Source organism: Ambystoma mexicanum, chromosome 10 (genome assembly GCF_040938575.1).
Source record: "Ambystoma mexicanum isolate Mex_15411 chromosome 10, UKY_AmexF1_1, whole genome shotgun sequence".
NCBI classification, from domain to species: Eukaryota; Metazoa; Chordata; class Amphibia; order Caudata; family Ambystomatidae; genus Ambystoma; species Ambystoma mexicanum.
Genome location: NC_090932.1, coordinates 790,381,224 through 790,401,748, shown reverse-complemented (window position 1 = coordinate 790,401,748; position 20,525 = coordinate 790,381,224). Strand labels below are relative to the sequence as shown.

The following is a 20,525-nucleotide window of genomic DNA, read 5'->3' as shown; positions in this document are numbered from 1 at the left end:
CATCAGTGAAGCAACTCGATCGCCATTGCCCACCAAGCTCAACGCGCCCCTGCCAAGACAGCAGGATGGAGAACCCGCCAACATCTAAAACAAGGTGAGGAGAAGTCCAGAAGGGTTGCAGACCTACAGGGAGGTGGGAGGCTGTTTACCCCGGTTGCCCAGTCCTGAACATAGCTTACCTGTATTCCAGGCAAAACTCTTCCGCTGGTCGCATCTGGGCATCGCAAGGAGGGACATCTGAACCCCAACTGCTGGGTGGCGCCCCCGTGGAACCAGGTGAGCGTAACAACATGTACCTGCTCGGTCGATATTTTAGCCTTGCTATTGACCACACTGATTGTGATTTTGCACATGTAGCTGCCCTGTCGATATTTTAGCCTTGCTATTGACCACACTGATTGTGATTTTGCACTTGTACCTGCCTTGTTGATATTTAGCCTTGATATTGACCACACTGATTTTGACTTGGGGAGGGCACCCCAACCGTGTTCTATCCCCTCGATAAGTATCTCTCTGCGTCATGCTGCTGTGGCCATCTGCCTGTCTCCACCTTACCTACCTAGCATCTTAGGGTACTTAACCTATACCTTCAACACCCCCTCCACTAGCATTGCTAAGGCACATTACACTCACGTCCACAACCACCTTCCCACACACCCCTTCACCATGTACCATGGCACAGACCACCCAATGAATCCGTATCTCAACAACCCGGCTCTGTGACTCAAGCACTTTGCTACAAAACCCACACCTAATCAACCATGCACACTGCAATCTAGGAACGCCAGACTTAGATCCAGACTGTCCCGTGCACCCTGCACTCAGCGTAGCCACACTGACCATACATAGCCTGGTACACCAACGACACCTAACCCCATCCCTTTCTCCACCCATCACAGAGCTCAAGGGAGCTCACATCAATGCCAGATCCTCATCACCTCACTTAACTACAAGGAAGCCATTTTCCAAGCCAAAAAAGAGACGTACAACCAACGTACTTCTCAAGCCGAATCTAACACAAAGGAGCTATTTAAAATTCTTAAAGAATTGGAATCCCCTTCACCTATCCACGACTCCTGCATTAAAGACAGCATCTGGTGCAATAACATCCAAAATGCTCTTCTCAACAAAATTACGACCTTGCAATCCAAAATTAATGCCAAACAAAACTCCCTCCTCGCTTCCCCCCCTAACTAAAACTTTGCCACCCAAAATGACTACCCATCTTCTCACAAGCCATTTAGCTTTACGCCACTTGCCATCCCAGAGGTTGAAAAAATCATTAGCAACCTAAAACCTTCAAACTGTCAAGGTGACTCTTGTCCAGCACCAATCATTAAGGAATCAGCCCACGACCTTGCTCCTTTCATAACCACCTTAATTAATTCCTCTTTTCAATCAGGAGTGGTCCCCAACAATCTGAAGGATGCTTGGGTCACCCCCCTACTAAAAAAAAACGACCCTAGACCCAGAGATTCCTACCAACTACAGGCCTATCACTACGGTCCCATTTCTTCTAAACCATTTAGACGGCGCAGCTTATTTACAGATACAGAATTATCTGGAGACAAACAATCTTCTAGGCACACAACAATCCGGTTTTAGGCAAACACGGAACTGAAACAGTCCTCTTAAACCTTAAAACCCAAATTGAGGACTTAAAAGTCTCCCCACCCTCTTCAGCTGACCCAGCACAAGTCCCCTGTGGAGTCCCTCAAGGGTCATGTGTATCCCCCACCCTCTATAATGTGTTTACCAAACCCCTGTTCGATGTGCTTGATTATCTGGGTGTCACCTAGACTAATTACGCTGATGACACCCAGATACTCACCCATCACCGGCGATTACTTGGTAGACTCTAAATCACTCAACGACATTTTCCAGGTCATCCAAGCCTGGATGGCACAACATGAGCTCTGTCGTAATGATGACAAGACAGAGCTCCTCATTCTAGGTACTCAACAAATACTTAACAAGTTGAACCCCTTGTTCAGCTCCTTCAATATTGATGGCAACACCATCAAAGTATCCAAAGACACAAAAACCTTGGGGATCTACCTAGACTCCACACTCTCCCTTCACAGACAAGCCAATGCAGTTGCGGCCGCATCAGCCTATACATGCAAGCTGATTACAGCCTGTCGCCCTTTCCTCTCTACACATAACTGCATCACCCTCGCTTGGACACTGCCGATGTCCAAATTAGACTATTGCAACGCACTGTACCAATGCACTAACCAGTGCAACATCAATAAACTCCACATCATTTAGAATAACGCCATTAGAGCAGCCCTCAACATCCCCAGATCAGCTCACATCTCTGAAACCAGGAAAAACCTTCACTGGCTTTCAGTCGCCCAAAGGATCTCACTAAAATCCCTTGCGCTTACTTACAAATGCATTCACAACCAGGCCCCTACATACCTAGTGTTGCGGTTCACCCAATATATCCCTCCCAGGGCACTTAGGTCTGCACACAGCCAGAGCCTCTCAATCCCCAGATTCAAGCTCCAAACAGACGGAGGGACTAGCTTCCCAGTCCTGGCAGCCAAAATTTGGAACACTGTGCCTCTCACTATTAGAAACCTATCTCCATTTAACTTATTTAAATCCAAAGCTAAACTTTGGCTAGCCGCCTCAGATGACCAAGTATCACACTGATTAGCTGATTTTTCCTCCTGTCTGTCATATATGCCTGACTAACTTGCACTGTTCCTGTATTCCTCTGCTTTGTACTATGCTCCTGTAATGTTGTAACAACTGTTTTGAAGACATGCGCCCGGTAGCCTTTGGGCCTGGTTGCGCTATATAAATAAAATAAATACAAATACAAATGCAGAGAAGCTAAAGCAGAAGATTTGCAGAAGGGGCGCTGAACAGATTTGAGGGACAACAGTGCAAATCAACAGCGCGCTACCAGATAGCCCAGAGGGGCGAGGAGCACGGCACTCACAGCGACACTTATCGGGGTTGGATGAGGTGAAACAGGGCCCGCGACCCCACAGCACCTGCAATGCAACAATAACACAACATGGCACGAGACGCACACAGCACAGATAAGACGTGCAGTCACAACACGTAAGAAGAACGGAGACCATGAAGCTCGAGTCCAGAAAACGAGGAACATAAACGCAAGTGTGCATAAACAGCACACCTCACAGCAAGGCGCCAAGTAGACTTGGGGAATTCCGCAAGGGGGAGACAACAGCATAAATCGGAGGCACGCCCCCTCCGACAGCACAGCACCCTACACATAACCAGGCAGCAGCGACGATATGCCTACAACAAAAAGTGAGAAAGACGCTACGATCATGGACGCCTTTAATGCCGCCAAAGTGAAAGGGCAGCAGTGCAGCGACCCAGAAACACAAACGGCACAGCCAAGCAAGGAACCTACCGCTAATGAGGACCAGGTATTGGAAGCAAATGCAGCGCTAAGAGCCTTCATGAACACCAAGATGGAGGAGGTTAAATCCGACATGCAGCTGATGAGGCAAGAAGTCAGCAACCTCCCAGAAAGGGTCACAACGGCCGAAACTGAACTAAAAGAGACGACAGAAAACACCAGAGAACTGGAAAAGCGGCTGATAGAACTAGAAAGGAGGAACACGGCATTAGAAGCCTGGGCGGAGGACGCAGAAGGGCGTGCCAGGCGCAACAACATATGTCTACTGGGAATCCTGGAAGGGATGGAATGATCCAACCCGACGTACTTTGTGGAAAACTTGATATTACAGGAAACTGGGGCAGAAACATTGTCACAGGGATTCATAGTAGAAAGGGCACACAGATCCCTGCAAAAGAGACTGCCACCAGGCTCACACTCTCGCCCCATGATAACAAAGATACTGAACTTCCACAACAGAGAGACCATCCTGAAATTCTCCAGAGAAGGTGGGCCATATACCCGGACTACATACCTGCAGTGCAAAGGGCAAGAAACTCATTTGTGCCAATTAAGCTTAAACTCTACAATGTGGTTGGTACATAATGACATAACATAATAACTTGGATGACGGTCAGGAGACGAAGACATGAAGGATGCCGGCCCGGGGAAAGAATGGGGTTTGGGGGGGGACTCGTCAACAGCAAACCTACGGGTGGGCAACACAGAATAATCTTTATACTGTCAAACGGCAGGAGCGAGAAGGGAACCTCGAACAGAGCGAACAGACACCCCACAAACTGGTAGGCATCGGCCAGTTGATGGCGCACCACATCCAGCACGCTGAAGCCCGGATGGGCCAAGCAGATGCAGGGGTGCTAGAGCGCCATGGTAGGAAAGTGGCAGCTGAGTGCAGTATTTTAGTTCTGGTTTGGAATTTGTGACGGTTTGTACCTTACACGGAGCGAGGTATGTGTTAGAAAATGTGCAAATGTGGCATTATATCAAGGAACGGGGACAGGGACTACTAGGGGAGTGATGCAATTAGAAAAGACTGAAAAAGTAAAATGGAAAACAGGGGGGCGAGGGGTCGGGGGGGAACCACACATTGAAAAGGCCAGTGAAATCAAAATACTGACATGAAATGTCCGAGGCCTGGGAACATACATGCGTAGGAATCGGGAGAAATCCTTTATTAACAGAAAGAGGGTGGCCATTGCATTGCTGCAGGAGACCCATCTGACTAAGAAAACTATGGCTGCGGTAACGGAACACTGGGGTGGGCAATGCTACGGTGCCCCCTACTCAAAATATGCCAGGGGGTGATCATATGGATAAGTCCGGCAATCCCATTCAAACTACTGAATTGGGAGGCAGACACGGAAGGCAGGTACCGAATAGTAAAAGGATGCATTGAACTGGTGAAGTATGCATAATAAATTCATACTTCCCCCAACTGCGGGATCCCAAAACACCTACACACACTGGGGTCCAAACTAGCCCAATGCCAAGAGAGTTTCTTCATATGGGGAGGGGACCTCAATTGTGTTAGAGACTGGGACCTGGATAGGTCTAAACCAACAGCAACCAGAAACAACGCCGCAACATGGGCACTCAATACACTAGTGGAAGTCCTGGATCTGGTAGATGTGTGGAGGGAGTTCCATCTCGCAGGCGGAGGTTATTCATACTTCTCATCGCCACACTCCTGCACACATGAATTGACTACCTATTTGTGGCCAAGGGCCATCAAGCACAAATAGAATCGGCACAGTACCCAGACAGGTCAATAAGAGACCACTCACCATTGCTGATTAACTGGAAAACACAGGGGCCTATATCGCCTATACCGCTGTGGCATATGACACCAGACGCCCTAACAGATCCAGCCTTCATGGAAAAGCTGCGTGACAAAATAGAAGAATATGTGGAAAAGAACGTAGGTAGCGTAGAAAGATGGGGCACAGTCTGGGAGGCAATGAAAGTAGTGGTGAGGCGCGAAGTCATTGCGGGAGCGGGGGCATACGGAAAACACAGAGTTGAACTGGAGAAACTGGAAGAGGAAATAAAACACAAAGAATCAGAAACAAGGGGGACAAGGGAGGAGGGGCAGCGGGAGCTAGCACGGTTACGAGTGGACTATCATGAAGCATGGGGAAGGCCCTCCAAGTTCGATTACTCAGTGAAAACCGCAAGGGCACACGCTGAGGGTTACAAGCCAAGCAAACTGTTGGCGTGGCTGTGTAGGAGGGAGCATTCACGATCTCCAACCACAGTGATCAAAGGTATAATAGGAATAATATGTAAAACACAACAGGAAATTAATGACATTTTCCAAGACTTCTAATCCCACCTCTACAGTCATGACCATCAAGTGCCACAAATTGAAATACTAGATACACTGGACGAAATAGGCTTCCCCAAAATAGATTTGTCACAACAGGAATCCTTAGAGGCCGAAATCACAGGGGAGGATTTCACTGAGGCAATACGTTCACTTGACTCTAGTAAAACACTGGGCAGTGACGGGCTCCCCCCAGAGTTCTATAAAACATATGAAGCAACCCTGACACCGATGTTGCTTGAGGTTTTCCGGGAGGCATACACCACCAGGGAACTGCCGGAATCCATGAGGGAGACCCTAATCATACCGATACCTAAATCCGCGAAACCAATGGATGAATGCTACTCGTACCGCCCACTAGTGATGCTGAACTATGACGTCAAGATTCTGACCACCATACTAGCCAAGCGCCTAAAAAGGATAATGGGGGGCTTGATGCACAGTGACCAAAATGGCTTCATACCGGGACGCAGCACAGCATTGAACTTACACAGACTACAACACTTACTCGAGCAAACAGCTGCATCCCAAGAACAGTATGCTATACTCTCCCTGGACGCCACCAAAGCGTTCCGACTCAATATATTGGGAATGGCTGGTAGCAACACTAAGAGAATATGGATTTGGGGAGGGGTTCATCCTATGGGTGCGAATACTATACACACAGCCAAAGGCCAGGGTCAAAACTGGGAGGATAGTTTCAGCAATCTGTGAAATTAAGAGAGGGACGAGACAGGGATGCCCATTATCCTCAATGCTGTACGTGCTGGGCCTTGAATCCATAGCAATATACCTCAGGAAGCAACACCTAGATGCTGGCATCTGGATTGCGGGAGCAGGACACCAGCTGTCACTCTACGCGGATGACGTGCTAATGTACGTGAGAGATCTGCACCTGAATATGCCGGTAATCCTGGACATACTTGACAACTACGCCAAAGTGTCAGGGATCCATTTCAGCAAAACCAAATCCTGCATATTTCCATTAGCGGGGTTGAGAGGGAGAAGTGCCAGCGAGTTACCAGTGGTGGAGCATAACTGGGAGGTGGAGTTGTTTAAGTACTTGGGGGTGAACATTAGACACACTCCGGAACAACTGCACGAACACAACATGGCAAAGGTGGTCCAGGGCCTGAAGAAGTCCATGAAATTCTGGTCAAAGCTGCCACTATCACAGTTAGCCAGGGTAGGCATCACCAAAATGATCATACTCCCGAGGTTCTTGTACTTCTTCAACAACGTGCACTACTACGTTGGGGTGTCTTTTTTCTGCTCCTTGGAGGTGCTGCTCAGAGAATTCTTATGGGGCGCCGACCGCTACAGACTCAATAGCAATTTTATATCTACCATACAATAAGGGCGGGGTGACATTGCCAAACCTAGAGAGATACTACCTAGCAACTCAGCCACATAGTTAAATGGCTCGCCATCTCGGAGACAAACCTACTACAACACCTAGTAGCTCCCATTAAACTAAAAGAAATACTGTGGGTGACACAGGAGGGCCCTGAACACATTCCACAGATGATAACACTGGGTTGGATGGTATGGAGGAGAGCGCAAACCTTACTGAAATTAGTAAACCCCTACTCACCGGAGGTATCAATAATAGCCAACCAACACAAAGACAGCACAGATATGGCAGTGGCAAGAAAATGGGAAGGGAAGGGGATATACACATAGGGAGACGTATATGAAGATGGGGTCTTCAGGGAATTCGACTCAATGCAAGAACAAGAGGAGCTGCCGAGTGGGCAATTTCTTGGGTACCGCAGGGTCTGGGAAACGGCCAAAGAAAGATGGGCGGGCTGGCCAGAAGAGCCACAGGCGAGCCCACCGTTGACCCTGATGTACAACTTAAATGACCGCTGGAGGCTGACTTCTCGGCTGTACAGCATGCTGATAGACACACCCACTCCCAAGGGCACAACACTAACAGAACAATGGGAGAAAGACATAGGTGCAAACATAATGGAGAAAGAATGGGAGAGATTACTGAACTTCCCGAAGGCCGTCTTGAGGAATAAGTGTGTTAAACTGATACAACTGAACGTGCTGTACCGCACATACATGACCCCGCATAGAATAGCAAGGTTTAACCAAGAAGCGAGTACACAATGTCCTTGGTGCAAAGGCGAGAATTGTGACCTACTACACATGTTCTGGGGGTGAGTGCGATGTTTCTGGGCAAGCATAGAGCGAGCTCGTAGAGAGGCTCGAGTAATGAGGTATGAGTGGACACTGAAAGAATGCCTGCTTGGTGCCTACCCCAGAATCAGCAAGCACAAACATGTGGTTAGGTTTATGGACCTGGCATGCATAATAGCCAAGAGAAACATTGCCATGTCTTGGAAAACAGCTGCAGGGCCACAATATGGCAGGTGGTGGAAGGAATTCGAAAGGTGGCCAGAGGCAGAAACCAAGGTGTGGGTGGAGGGAGTGAATAGATCGGAACCCGATGGCACTGATAAGTGTGTGGCATGGAAAGCATTGATCTGGGACATGTTTCACCCATCTGACGATAAACCCCCTTGAGTGCATCACCTAATGCAAGAATCACCTGCGGTGTGTCTAACCAATCACCCCATGGCACCCAAGTGACATTGCCCAACTGGAGGCATGCAGAACGAAATGGTTGGGCCCTAGACATTGGAATGTCTCCCCCTATTGAGACTATAAATAACACACGGCACGTGTAGGACGTTGTATGTTTAAAGTTGTTTGTTGTTGTTAACTTAAATGCAGGCATGAGAAATGGAAACTGAAAAGCACAATTGTAACTATATAAATGCCAATAAAAACATTTAAAAATAAAATTCTAAAACTTATACATTTGTATATGTAACCTACAATGAAGAATGCCAAAACGCATTGCGCAGGAAGTCTTGATTCTATAAAAAGACACAGAGGTGAGCATTATGCTTATTCTCCTTTAATACTGCCAAATCACAGCTTTTCAAATATATATCTTTAATCCAGAAATAATAATTATTTTTTTTACGTGAAGTTACATAAAACAAAACCTTTGACTCAATATAACTGTTCATAACTTGATATGGTGGTCTCACTACCACTTCCACGAGGCTCTAGGTGTCCAGTAGTCCTAGCCTCGGCCTCATCCACCAATGAACATGTACCAGCAAGTATAAGACTTCCTGCTCCTAGGGTGCCTTCCTCTTCTTTTTGCTGAACTGATAACTTTTGTGTCTTTAAGTCGTTCATATAATGTAGCTGCTCCTCCGCTGTTCCTGTCTGCCTGTTAGTTATTCTCTTGAGTTCTTCTGCTCCTCCCCTTAAATATGATAGAACGAGAACATTAGGGTGGGGATTTGCTGGTCTCCACAACATCTTTCTGAATATATATAACGCATAACATGACAATTCTATTCCCTCAGCGATATTCCTCTTGGGAGGGATAATGCTCACCTCCGTGTCTTTAATAGAATCAAGACTTCCTGCGCTATGCGCTTTGGCAATCTTCATTCTATGACAAGACCGGAGGCGAGCATTATGCTTGTTCAAAGCTTTGTACTACCGCCATTGCAATATTCGCTACTGGCTTAAAGTAGAAAGTTCTGAAAACTGAGTTACCAGACCAGTCTGCTGCCTTCAAGATCTCCTGCAATGGAACACCAGCTGCGAAAGCTCCGGAAGCCATAGATCCTCTGGTAGAATGAGCTCCGAAAACAGAAAGGTCTATGCCAGCCTGTTCCATAATCTCTTTCACCCATCTCGCTATAGTAGCCGAAGCCCCTGCTTTAAAAGGTCTCCTGCGCGCTATGAGTAGCTGATTTACATCCGGTGGTCTAACCGCTGCTGTCGCTGCTTCGTAACTTTGAATACATTGTGCTACGCAAAGCTTTCTTTTATCAGGGAAGTAGGGATAAGAGATCACCTTAGAATTAGTCTTAGTACGCTGCGCTATGATAAACACTATCCCTTCCGGGTAGAAAGTCTTTCTGTCAATCTCTAGTGCTTTTACATCAGACACTCTTCTACATGATACTAAGAGTAAACTGGCTAACTTTCCTGATAGCAGTCTTCCTGACAATAGGTCATTCCTTGGCCATTGCTCAAACAATCGTAATACTTTGTTCATGTCCCAGAGGACTAAATATTTGGGTAATGGAGGCTTCGTCACCTTAATCCCCTTGAGCAGCCTGGAGACCGCTGGGTGTTCCCCCACCGGAGCTCCCTGTATTAGATTGTGACCAGCTGAAATGGCTGATCTGTACACCCCCACCATCCTGAATGCCTTCCCGCTAGTGGTTAGGGACGCTATAAAATTCAATATATGCTCTATAGGGGCTGAAACGGGAGAAACACTCCACTCCCTGCACCACAACTCCCAGGCTTGCCAAGCGGAATTATAGCTCCAAACTGTGGAGGGTGCCCAGGATACTTTGATAAGCTCTGTAGCTTCTTCTGAAAGGCCTGGCAAACACCATCTGCGCCTGAAATTCTGTAGGCTATCAGGCTCAGAGTGCTGTTCTGTATCAGGGGATGAGGATCGCCCCTCGGATCGACTAGGAGGTCTGGTCTGTGTGCAATCCTCTGTGGGAAATCCACAGAAAGTTCCATCAGAACTGGAAACCAGGCTTGTGATTTCCACTCTGGTGTCAGTAGAACTATATCTGCTCTCCCCCTGCGGACCTTTGCTAGTGCCCTCGCCAGCATCGCGAAGGGGGGGAAAGGCATAATGCGTGTGGTCCTTCCAGCTGTGCATGAACGCATCTGTCCCTGCTGCTCACGGATCTAGCCTCCAACGGAAATATTTTGGCAGTTGGGCGTTTAGTCTCAAGGCGAAAAGATCTGTGTCGAATGGACCCCACTTTCGTAGTAATTCTCGAATAATGATGCGTGTGTACATCCAGTCGCTCAAGTCTGTTAGAGACCTGGAATTCCAGTCCGCTATTGTATTCCTCGTCCCCGGAAGATATTTCGCTTTGACTGCTATGTCCCTCGCCAAGCATGCGTGCCAGAAATCCTTGGCTAGCTCTGCCAACATCTTGGCTCATGTACCTCCCAGCTTGTTGATATATCTTACCGCTGATATGTTGCCCATCCTTAGAAGGATGCAACACTTCGCTCCATCTTTGGTAAATGCCTGAACTGCAAATGATCCCACTAAAAGCTCTAGACAGTTGATGTGTAACTCTAGTTCTTCCTGGGACCATTTTCCCCCTGTCTCTATGAGGCTGCATCGCGCTCCCCAACCTGATCTGCTGACGTCTGACTCTATGATGATCTCTGGTGAGTCTCCGAATATGGCATGGCCATTCCAGGCCTCCATGTTGCTGAGCCACCATTGGATTTCCGACTTGCTCTCTTTATCTAGGGGAACTAGGTGATGATATCTCCACCCCTCTTGTAAGTATCTTATCTTGAGCCTCTGAAGGGCTCGATAATGAAGGGGGCCCGGAAATATCACTTGGATCGATGCCGCTAGAAGCCCAACTATCCTGGAATGATTCCGAAGCGATATAACCGCTCTCTTCAGGGCTGATTTCAGGTCTCTCTTTATCGCTCTGATCTTGCACATAGGGAGTTCTAACATGGCTTTCTCTGTGTCTATCATGAATCCTAGAAATTCTATTCTCTTGCATGGTATCAGCGCTGACTTTTCTGCGCTGATTAAGAACCCTAGTCCTGAAATCAGGGACATTGCTTGTCGAACCTGTTGCTGTAACCTTTATTTGTCTTCGGCCATAAGGAGAATGTCGTCTAAATAGATGATCATTCTGAAACCATCGTCCCTTAAGGCTGCTGCTAGGGGTCTCATTAACTTGGCAAATACCCACGGGGCTGATGCCAGGCCGAAAGGCAGGGTCTTGAATTGCCATCTCTGCCCTCTCCAATTGAAATGTAGAAAGTGGCGATATTGCTGAGCAATGGGTACTGTGAGATAGGCGTCCTTCAAATCTAACCGTGCTAGCCAATCTTCCCTTCTGAGAAGATATGCTAACAGATGGATTCCCTCCATCTTGAAGTGTCTGTATATTATCCAACTGTTTAGCTCTTTCAATTTGATAACCGGCCTCCCCTTTCCTTTTCTGTGAACTAAAAACATATTGCTCAAGTAACCTACAGTGTGTGAATGAGCTCTTTCTATAGCCTGCTTGTTCGCTAGTGCCTGAATCTCTTTGTCTAATAAATTATTTTCCGCTTCTGAGCAGCGCATGCTTGGAGGTGAGCTTGAATGCGTGGGAGAACCCAGGAAATCCAGCTGACAGCCTTGGGCTGTCTGAAGAACCCAAGCGCCAATTGTCTAAAAATTGCAAAGTCCTGCCTCCAACAGGCGGATATGTCGCACTGCGCTCTCTCACCTGAGTTGGTATTTTGATGCCTGAAGTAACCTCTGCCTCGTCTTCCTCTGGAGCTTCTGCCCCTGTTCGGGAAAAATGCATCTTGTTGGGGCGTCTCCCAATATTGGGCTTTTGGTCCTGGGGGCCTTCGATTTGCATCGAAACGGCCGGTCGAGCGCCCTCTGTATCGACCGGCCCCGGCAAAAACTCGTCCAGGGAATACTTTTTGATAGAGGCTTGGGCCTTTTCCAGAGCTGTATAAGTTCCAACGAATCTACTCATCTCCTTGACAAAGGTGTCTCCAAAAAGTAGACCTTGAGCACCTTCCCCTGCCTCATACGAGGCTAGATTACTGTCATGATTCCTGCCCCTCATGTCCCCCAGCCCTCCAAGATGTCAGGCTGGAGCCTGTCCACAATCACCTAGATGGCCCTCAAGGGCCACTCCATCCCTCCAAAGACCCACTTGGAGTCAGACTTGGCGCTTGTGGCACCTGACTCACTCACTCCCATAGGATAACATTGGGGCTTGGACTTGTAGTGCATTGATGGGGACAAGATGGATGCCCCCACATATTTCGGTTCCCAGAACTGCATGTGCGGTCTAGTCTTTTGGGTGTGGTTCAGCCCAGAAGCACCTGGGATACCCAGAGACTATTTAAGCCACACCCAGGCTGAGAAACATGCTTTGCGTTTTCTGCACCTGCAGCGTGACATTCACCGTGTTCAGATCGGTCTTCAGTAGGCCTGCATCTTTCTTCTCCGCTCAGCTCCTGCAAGAACAAGAACACTGTTAGGAACAGCTTTACCTAGTGGCGCTTCTGCCCATCAGTCATCGCTCCTTCTGTTCTGCGGGCATCTTCGGCGGTGTCATTCCCATCCCGGCGCGCCGCTTCCTAAAGAAAAGGGAAAAGAACAGAAAAAAGGCATTAGTAAGCATTCTGCAAATGTTTGCTTATTTTAAAAGACTGTACGAGCTTCAAACGCTTACCTGAATCCCAGCCGCTCTGGGGGAACTCGGTCTCTGGAACTTCGCATCCATCTGCAAGAGGGAAAAGACACTCCAGGTTAGCGTGGAAACATCTAGAGACGCTGCATACCGCACTTACCCACCGCATTTTATTCTTCATAACCGGCATCCACGCTGAAAACGTTGTGGCACCTAAAAGACACAGAAAAAGAACTCAGTTCGATGCAAATACGAAAGGGGTGCATCGCGCTCCAACTCACCTTCAGCGCTACTCATCTCAGCAGCACGCCGCCATCCCCGGACGCTGGCCATCATCTAAAGAAGGAAAGGAACGAAGTTAGAGAACTGTTCAAAAGACTCCTTATACTTACCTGTCGGACTCTTGCCAGTGAAGTAACTAGGCAGCAACAAGCCCGCATCAATCAACGCGCCCCTGCGCTGAAAGCAGGACGGAGAGCACACTATCCAAGAAAACAAGGTGAGCTGTGGATCAAAGGGAAGGGTTGGACCCCAGGGAAGAAGGGGTTCAAGCACACAGAGACAATAGGGAGTTAAACTCTACCAATCCTGTGTTTCAGGCCCAGTCTCCAGTCGAATAGCCTCCAGGGAAGGGTTCGACGTCGTAAGAGGTCAGAACAGGCTGAGTGACGTCCCTGTGGATACCAGGTGAGCGTTACAATCACCTAACTTTGCGTCTATCTTGAGGAGCATTGATCTTCTACGCTCTGCTGACATGGCAGAATTAGCATTCCCGAGTAAGCATACGGCGCGGTGTGCCCAACCTGCAAGGATGGATGGATCTATTTGCTCTCCCGTGTCTTTGGCTCTCTCTGCGAGATCCATGACCTTTGCTATGGGACCTGTCAAGTCTAGCACTTTGTCTTGACAATTACTCCATGTGCGGTCCATGCCCTTCGAAGGTCTTTGCTTGCCTTGGAAACAAACAAGAGCATTTTCGGGTCTAAATCAGGCGTCTCGGATACTTTGCCGCTAAGCTCTGGTCTCGGGCACTCTGATCTAAGGCAAAATCATACTTCCTTCTCTAGAGGTTTTCTAATTCTCTGTGACATATAGATCACAACTCTTGGTGATGGGGTCCATTCCGTGGACCTTGGATGTCTGATAGCCTCCGGCTCAAACATATCTGATATGCCATCCTCTGGTGTACGCTCCACAATGCTGGCTTTGTTGGTACCTGCTAATATGGGGTTTTCTGGTACCTTATCAATGCTTAAGGTCTCATCACCCTCCTCTTCCTTCCTGATCAAACTCCTCGGAGGATGATACTGTCTCTCCTATATTATCTGCCCCTAGGGTAGGGTGTGGGAGGCTGGGCACCGCTGATTTTGACAGAAAAGCTTCTTTCAGTCTGTAGAATGCATCAGCTGCCTCCCGGGGCTTCTCTCTTATCCCCTAATAAAGCCCGGGGGTTGGGGGGTAGAAGAGTGCTTTCTCTTCCGGGCCACCTTACACCCCCTATTTGCATGTTCTCAAGGCTTAGTGGAGGTCCCCTCACCTGGATCGTCTTGCAAGCGAGCTTTAGTGCCCAATAGGTTCTCGAGGACTAGGATCTTCTCTTGAATGGGTTGTACTCCCTGCGATACAGCTTTCACCAGGGAGTCCTCTAGCACCTTCTTAAAGCTAAGCGAGATGTCCATCTCCTCCTCTTGTAGCTCTGCATCTTGCTCCTCATATTCTGCCCAATTCTCCTCACCTCTGTCAGAGGCCATTATCTGTCATCTTGAGGTGGAACTGTGTCCCTCAGGCAGGCGGATTGCGCTTATTGCTTGTGCAGTGCAAGCTTGGCAAACTATTCAAGTCTTCCTTACAGTGCGCAATGATAATTCGTAAAACTCAAAATATATATATATATATTTATTTTTTATTTTGTGCCTCTCTTCTGGGGCTATGCAAGCCTCTTAGCGGGTGCGGAATCTCCCACATACGAAGTTTCTACAGGGATCCGCTGCTTTGTGAGGAGGTGCGTTGCCGGCGCGAGTCTCTGTGACCATTAGCAATGAGAAAAAGGTCACCGTGCATGCACGCGCAGAACAGTTTGTGGCATGCTCCACAGCCGTCTTCAGGCCTCGCGGTGACTGACTGAATGCGTAATGAAGAAAATTCTAACACAAACGAAACCCTGATGCGAGCGATAACGCTCGCGGGCCTCTGCTCTTCCTAATAAACTATCCTAAAGATAACGTTTCATCATGCTCGCGCGCGCTCGAATTTCCTACGCGCTTATTTATATGTAGCGCACTGCGTGTTACTATTAAAACTATAGGTAATATATTATCTCAATTCATTCTGAAAGCTCATGCAGACATTAATCCACCATAAAACCAAACGTAACATTGAAAAGTACTTAGCTGTGTCTGGCAACAAAAAAGAAGAGGAAGGCACCCTAGGAGCAGGCAGTCTTATACTTGCAGGGACATGTTCATTGGTGGATGAGGCAGAGGCTAGGACTACTGGACACCTAGAGCCTCATGGGAGTGGTAGTGAGACCACCATATCACGTTATGGACAATTATGTCAAAGGTTTTGTTTTATGTAAGTTCATGTTAGAAAGAAATATATATATATTTTCTGGATTAAAGATATATATTTGAAATGCTGTGATTTGGCTGTATTAAAGTAGAATAAGCATAATGCTCGCCTCCGGTCTTGTCATAGAATTACTATTTGCATTAATTTGCTAATTGAACATATTTGGAGAAAGCACATTAGCCAAGACACAACCGATTTTCTATTTATGAATGTAGTCAACCACTTAGGCTCCAATTCCAATGGCCATATTGCATAATCTAATGAAGAATTGCTGTATAACCTGAAAACGCCATGGATATTTAAAAAGAGGCATTGGGAGATGAAGGGAGTTTAGTTTTGTCACTTCCATTCCTGTAAAAAAATTATGCTGATGTAAATTACATTTTCTCCTGTGTCTTGATGCTGCACAATAGGGGTCAGGGCTTTTTACCTGTGGCACCCAAATTTGCAAAGCGAACTGGGAGGGGCACTCAATCTTGCATTAGAAAAGCATGCAACCATTTTCCTGTGTTGAATGGTTGAACCAATATCCTGCATGCTCTATTTTGATAGCACAATTCTAAACCTGCAGAAGCATCTCATTATAGCCTGCATTCATATTGTATGCACCTACTAACAACTCTCAGAACCATGTTAACATGGGATGGGAAACTGATTTATATTGAATGATATCAGGGATATTCATGCACCCTTTCTTCGAATCACAAACTTATTTTTGATACTAGTAATAATAAAATATTCCATAATTAGTGATCGATTATAAGGAAAGAAATGTGATGTCCAAATAGCACAATATCTTTCAATTGACTTGTCGATAAGCAGTAATCCTATCATTGAAGTGTGTTTTTATTGTATAGAGATCACTTTGCATTACTGAAGAATAATTTAAAGAAATATATGTATTTCATTCAAGGAGTATTGTGTGTGCGCCACCATCTAGAGAGATTGTCATGGGCAGGCTAGTTCCAATTGAGTAAATAAGTAAGCAACATGCATGTATCTTACAGTGGTGACTTGCCCTGCATGAAGTAAGAGGGCAACCTGTGATTTTCTTTTACTTAAATAAGTGTGAGTTTTAATTATAAACACAGCATCTTTCTTGTGCCAGTATTGTAGGGTAGGATTGCATGCCAGGGAATGTTAGATAAGATCAGGGATTGCCACTTAGTGAAACAGGTATAATAAGGTAAATGTCTATGCATATTTGTAAATTAAATCTCACAACAAAAAAAACACTGACATTCCAATTATACCATTTGGTCTGTGCAGAAGCAGAAGAAACTGATAAGGGATAATTAATCTGAACACCATTGCTTGTTTTGCATTTTGTCCAGAGTCCCATTGAATTAATGGCACTATGAATTAAAGGCACTGTGGTCAAGTACATGCTTACATACCTTCTTCTTTCTGTCTTTCTTCCTCCTCCTTTTTCTCTTTTGCTCTTAAAGCCTCATCTGCTCTTGCTAAAATAAAAGAAAAATGTCATTGATCAAAAATTACATTTCTGATATAGAATGTTAATTCAACAGCCTATCATAAATGTGCAAACAACTTTACTTGGATCTTCATGTTTATAACCCTCTAGAAAAAAAAAGACAAACACTGAAGGAAACGCGTACACAGTACAAAATGTAAACACAGGCCCTGTCAGGGGAGAGAAGGAGCCCATCCCAAATATCCTGTGGTGCCCACAATATTGTGTCCAGGACCCATCCACACCGTACCTGTGATGATGGCAGAACCCCCACCGCAAGAGAACACAGACGAGGAGAAGCTGCAACGAGAAGCAGCAGAAGGAAGACACCACGCAGCTTAGACTTTATTGGTCCACGCACCGTCCAGAAATAGAGGCCTTATTAATGGAAGTCCCACTAGCCCACCGGGACATTAAAAGGCCCACCAGAAAGCCTTATCAAATGGGGACTCCAACCACACAGAAAGTTTTTCCGTATCTTTGCAAGAGATGCTCCCAGAAAAGGAGGCAGGGCTTACAAGCCCTTCTTCAAGCCTCCCTAAGCACTTTTCCTGCCACACCCCCTTGAGCAAGGTAGGTGATTGGACAGGGTGAGCATCCAATCCTGGGAGGGAGTTGGGATATTTAAGAAGGTGCATGTGAGTTGTACAGTGCGGGTGAGTCGGGTGAGGACATGCAGTGCAGAATGACCTCCATGAGACCCGAGGAGGCAAAAGGAGTGCAAAGGCTATCAGTGAGAGTGAGTCTGAGGAGTTTTTCTGTTGGAGAGTAGGGAGTGTGTGAACTAGCAACACGTGTGGTGGTAGTATCAGGAAGTGGTAGCTGGTAGTAGTGGATGGTAGTGGGTGGTAGTGGTCATATTGGGAGTGACAGTAGAGGGTGTGTGAGTAGTAAGAGTAGTAGAAACAGGAGAGAGAGGTAGTGGTGGTAGCGTGGTAAAGTAGAGGGGAAATAGAAGGTGGTGTAGTAGTTAGGAGGAATGAAGGGGCTATTAGAGGTATTGGTAGTAGAGTGGCAGCTGGAATAAGGAAAGTGATAACATCTAAAGTTAGAGGTAGGGAGGCGGAGTGTGAGAGTGGAGGAACAGTATTACGGTGGGAGGGAGTACATCCCGGGGCCCAGAGTAGTGAAGGATCAGAAGAGACTGTGCGTGCAAGGGGAACAAGTGGGACTGGGTTGAAGCAAGCACATACCCATATCCCAGAGTATTAAGTGGGGCTAGGTCAGGGACAACTAGAAGATCCCTAGGGAGTTAGCCAGCCATCTTCTCAGGGACACCCTTTTTAGCCTAAGGAAAAAACTCAGAGTATGGGTTACCTTTTGATATTACTAACAGCCCCATTAGGGACGCCTGGAACATGGTGGTGGGACACGGTCGGGAAGGTTGAGAGACAGAGGCATGGCTCTACCGCCAAATCTCCCAAGAGGACGTTGTAGGCCCTAAAGACATTGAAACGGAAGCCATACTAGCCCTTTGTATTTTACTAAACACCATTGGACATTCTATCAAAGTCAGCGTGGTTATATGTGGCGACCACACTGTCACATATCACGTACACAAAACATGCTACATATGCTGTTGTAGTAACTCATGTACTTTCTTCAAATAAGAGTAGACAACATGCAGTTTGAGGTTTGCGTTCTGGTAGAGCCTATTCTGCTCTTTATCATTCAGATATTGATAAATTGAGGGCAACTAAGGCATCAGTATGACTTCTGCACAATGCAGTAAACCAATGGTCATTTTACCCCATACTGTTATTAAAAAATATATGACAAATGTGGTATAGTAACCCTATTTATATTGAGGGTCGACGTTTGCTAATAATACATAGTATTACTGTGCTTATAAGCAGGAGTACCCTACCTATAAAAATGTTATGTCATAAAATAAACAACAATTCATGAAAGTAACATGGGCACCCTGAGCTCTCTGGATTTCATTCCATAAGCAAATAATACTTCATGTCTGGGTTGGAAACTGTGAAAAAGCTACACCAAATTCCTTCCCTCCCTATACTGCTAGGAGTGTATAACAGTGGAATACATCAGGCTGCAAGAGCCACAGTGCGCCTACTGGTTATGATTGTGTGTTGTGGCCCTACAATGAGCAAAGGGCCCCAAACATTGTAGGAGTACTGGAAGCAGTAAGAGCGCAATCCTGCAACATGAATGAACAGCCCAGTAAGTATTCACATCCACCCAAAAGACTAGTCCACGTGACCCAATTAGTCACAGTGCACATTAGGTAAAGTAAGGGGAGCATGCAATTCCCAGTGTGTAAGGAACCGAATTCAGCACAGCAAGGTTCCTTTTATTTTACACGGAGTACAGGACAGCCTTAAATTTGGGTCATTTTAATGGACTCGCAGGTTAAATATATCTCCAATTTGAGAAGCAACTCTATTCCTTTTATGATATTAAGAAATCCTAACAAAATCCCCCGACAGGATCCAGAAACATTTGGCATTGGAAAAGTTAGATGAGAGTTACTTTGGAAAACATGTTTGAAAATACATTTGAAAAGCAAAGGAAGAAAAGTGATAAAAAGTTTTCAATTAAAGAGATATCAGTTAATAAAAAAACAGTTGGAAGAGGCCAAATATTGTCCTCTTGCATGCATATGGGTTTAGGCAAATGATGATGCAGGGGGGTGGGGCGGAGAACCTCATTTTAAAGTTATAAATAAAATGCAAGCCTTCAGGTTAGGTAATATGAACTATTAGAAGATACGTGGTATGCCAAGGAAAGGGGATGTCTGTTGTGCAACTTGAGGAAAAAGCACTTCAAAAATGAAAGTGGGTATTTTCAAAATGTTATTTTCAACTTTGATGTTTCAAACTAAGTTTTAAAGATAGATACATATAATAATTTGATAATGCTACTAAGAATTTCTTAATCACATTGGAATAGGTGTTAACCATTGCTGTGATCCCTTGCACCGTTACTTCACTATCACCTTTCCACCTTTATGAACAGCTGCACAAATTGTCATGTCAGATATTAATAATTTGTGCCTTGAATTTGTGATATATTCCTCCTTGAGTAGCATATACATATGTGATCTCTAGCGGGTCCAGATCTTCTGAAAGGATAGAATCGGCTCTATTATGTCCCATATTATACTTCTATGATATTAGGAAGACTTAACTAGCTACGTGCATAATGAGCATCCATTCCTTTGGGCCGCTAGAGATCACATATGTGTATGCTATTCAAGGAGGAATATATCACAAATATAAGGCACACATCATCTGACATGACAATTTGTGCAGCTGTTCATAAAGGTGGAAAGGTCAGATGATGGGAGGAATGGTTGGTGAAAGGAGAGGCTGATGGGCATAGGGTAGGGACTGGTAGGGGCCTGCAAATATGAGGTTAGGGTCTTCCTCTGCTCTGGATCTCATGCTTTTTGATATTGCCAGCGTCCCGCCCTCTGTCTGACCTGTTAGGGGTGTGTGCACCAGGGAGTCTTGCCCATTCCCCACCTGGATGGTT

The 20,525-nt window shown here is 46.2% G+C and overlaps 1 protein-coding gene across 1 annotated transcript in view; it reads right to left on the bottom strand.

Moving 5' to 3' along the window:
* RSRC1 (arginine and serine rich coiled-coil 1) overlaps positions 1–20,525 on the bottom strand; it is a 1,885,372-nt gene that overhangs the window by 399,280 nt on the left and 1,465,567 nt on the right. Inside the window, exon 7 of the mRNA XM_069618446.1 lies at positions 16,951–17,016. Coding sequence (XP_069474547.1) covers positions 16,951–17,016 — 66 coding nt within the window. The remainder of the gene's footprint in view (positions 1–16,950; positions 17,017–20,525) is intronic.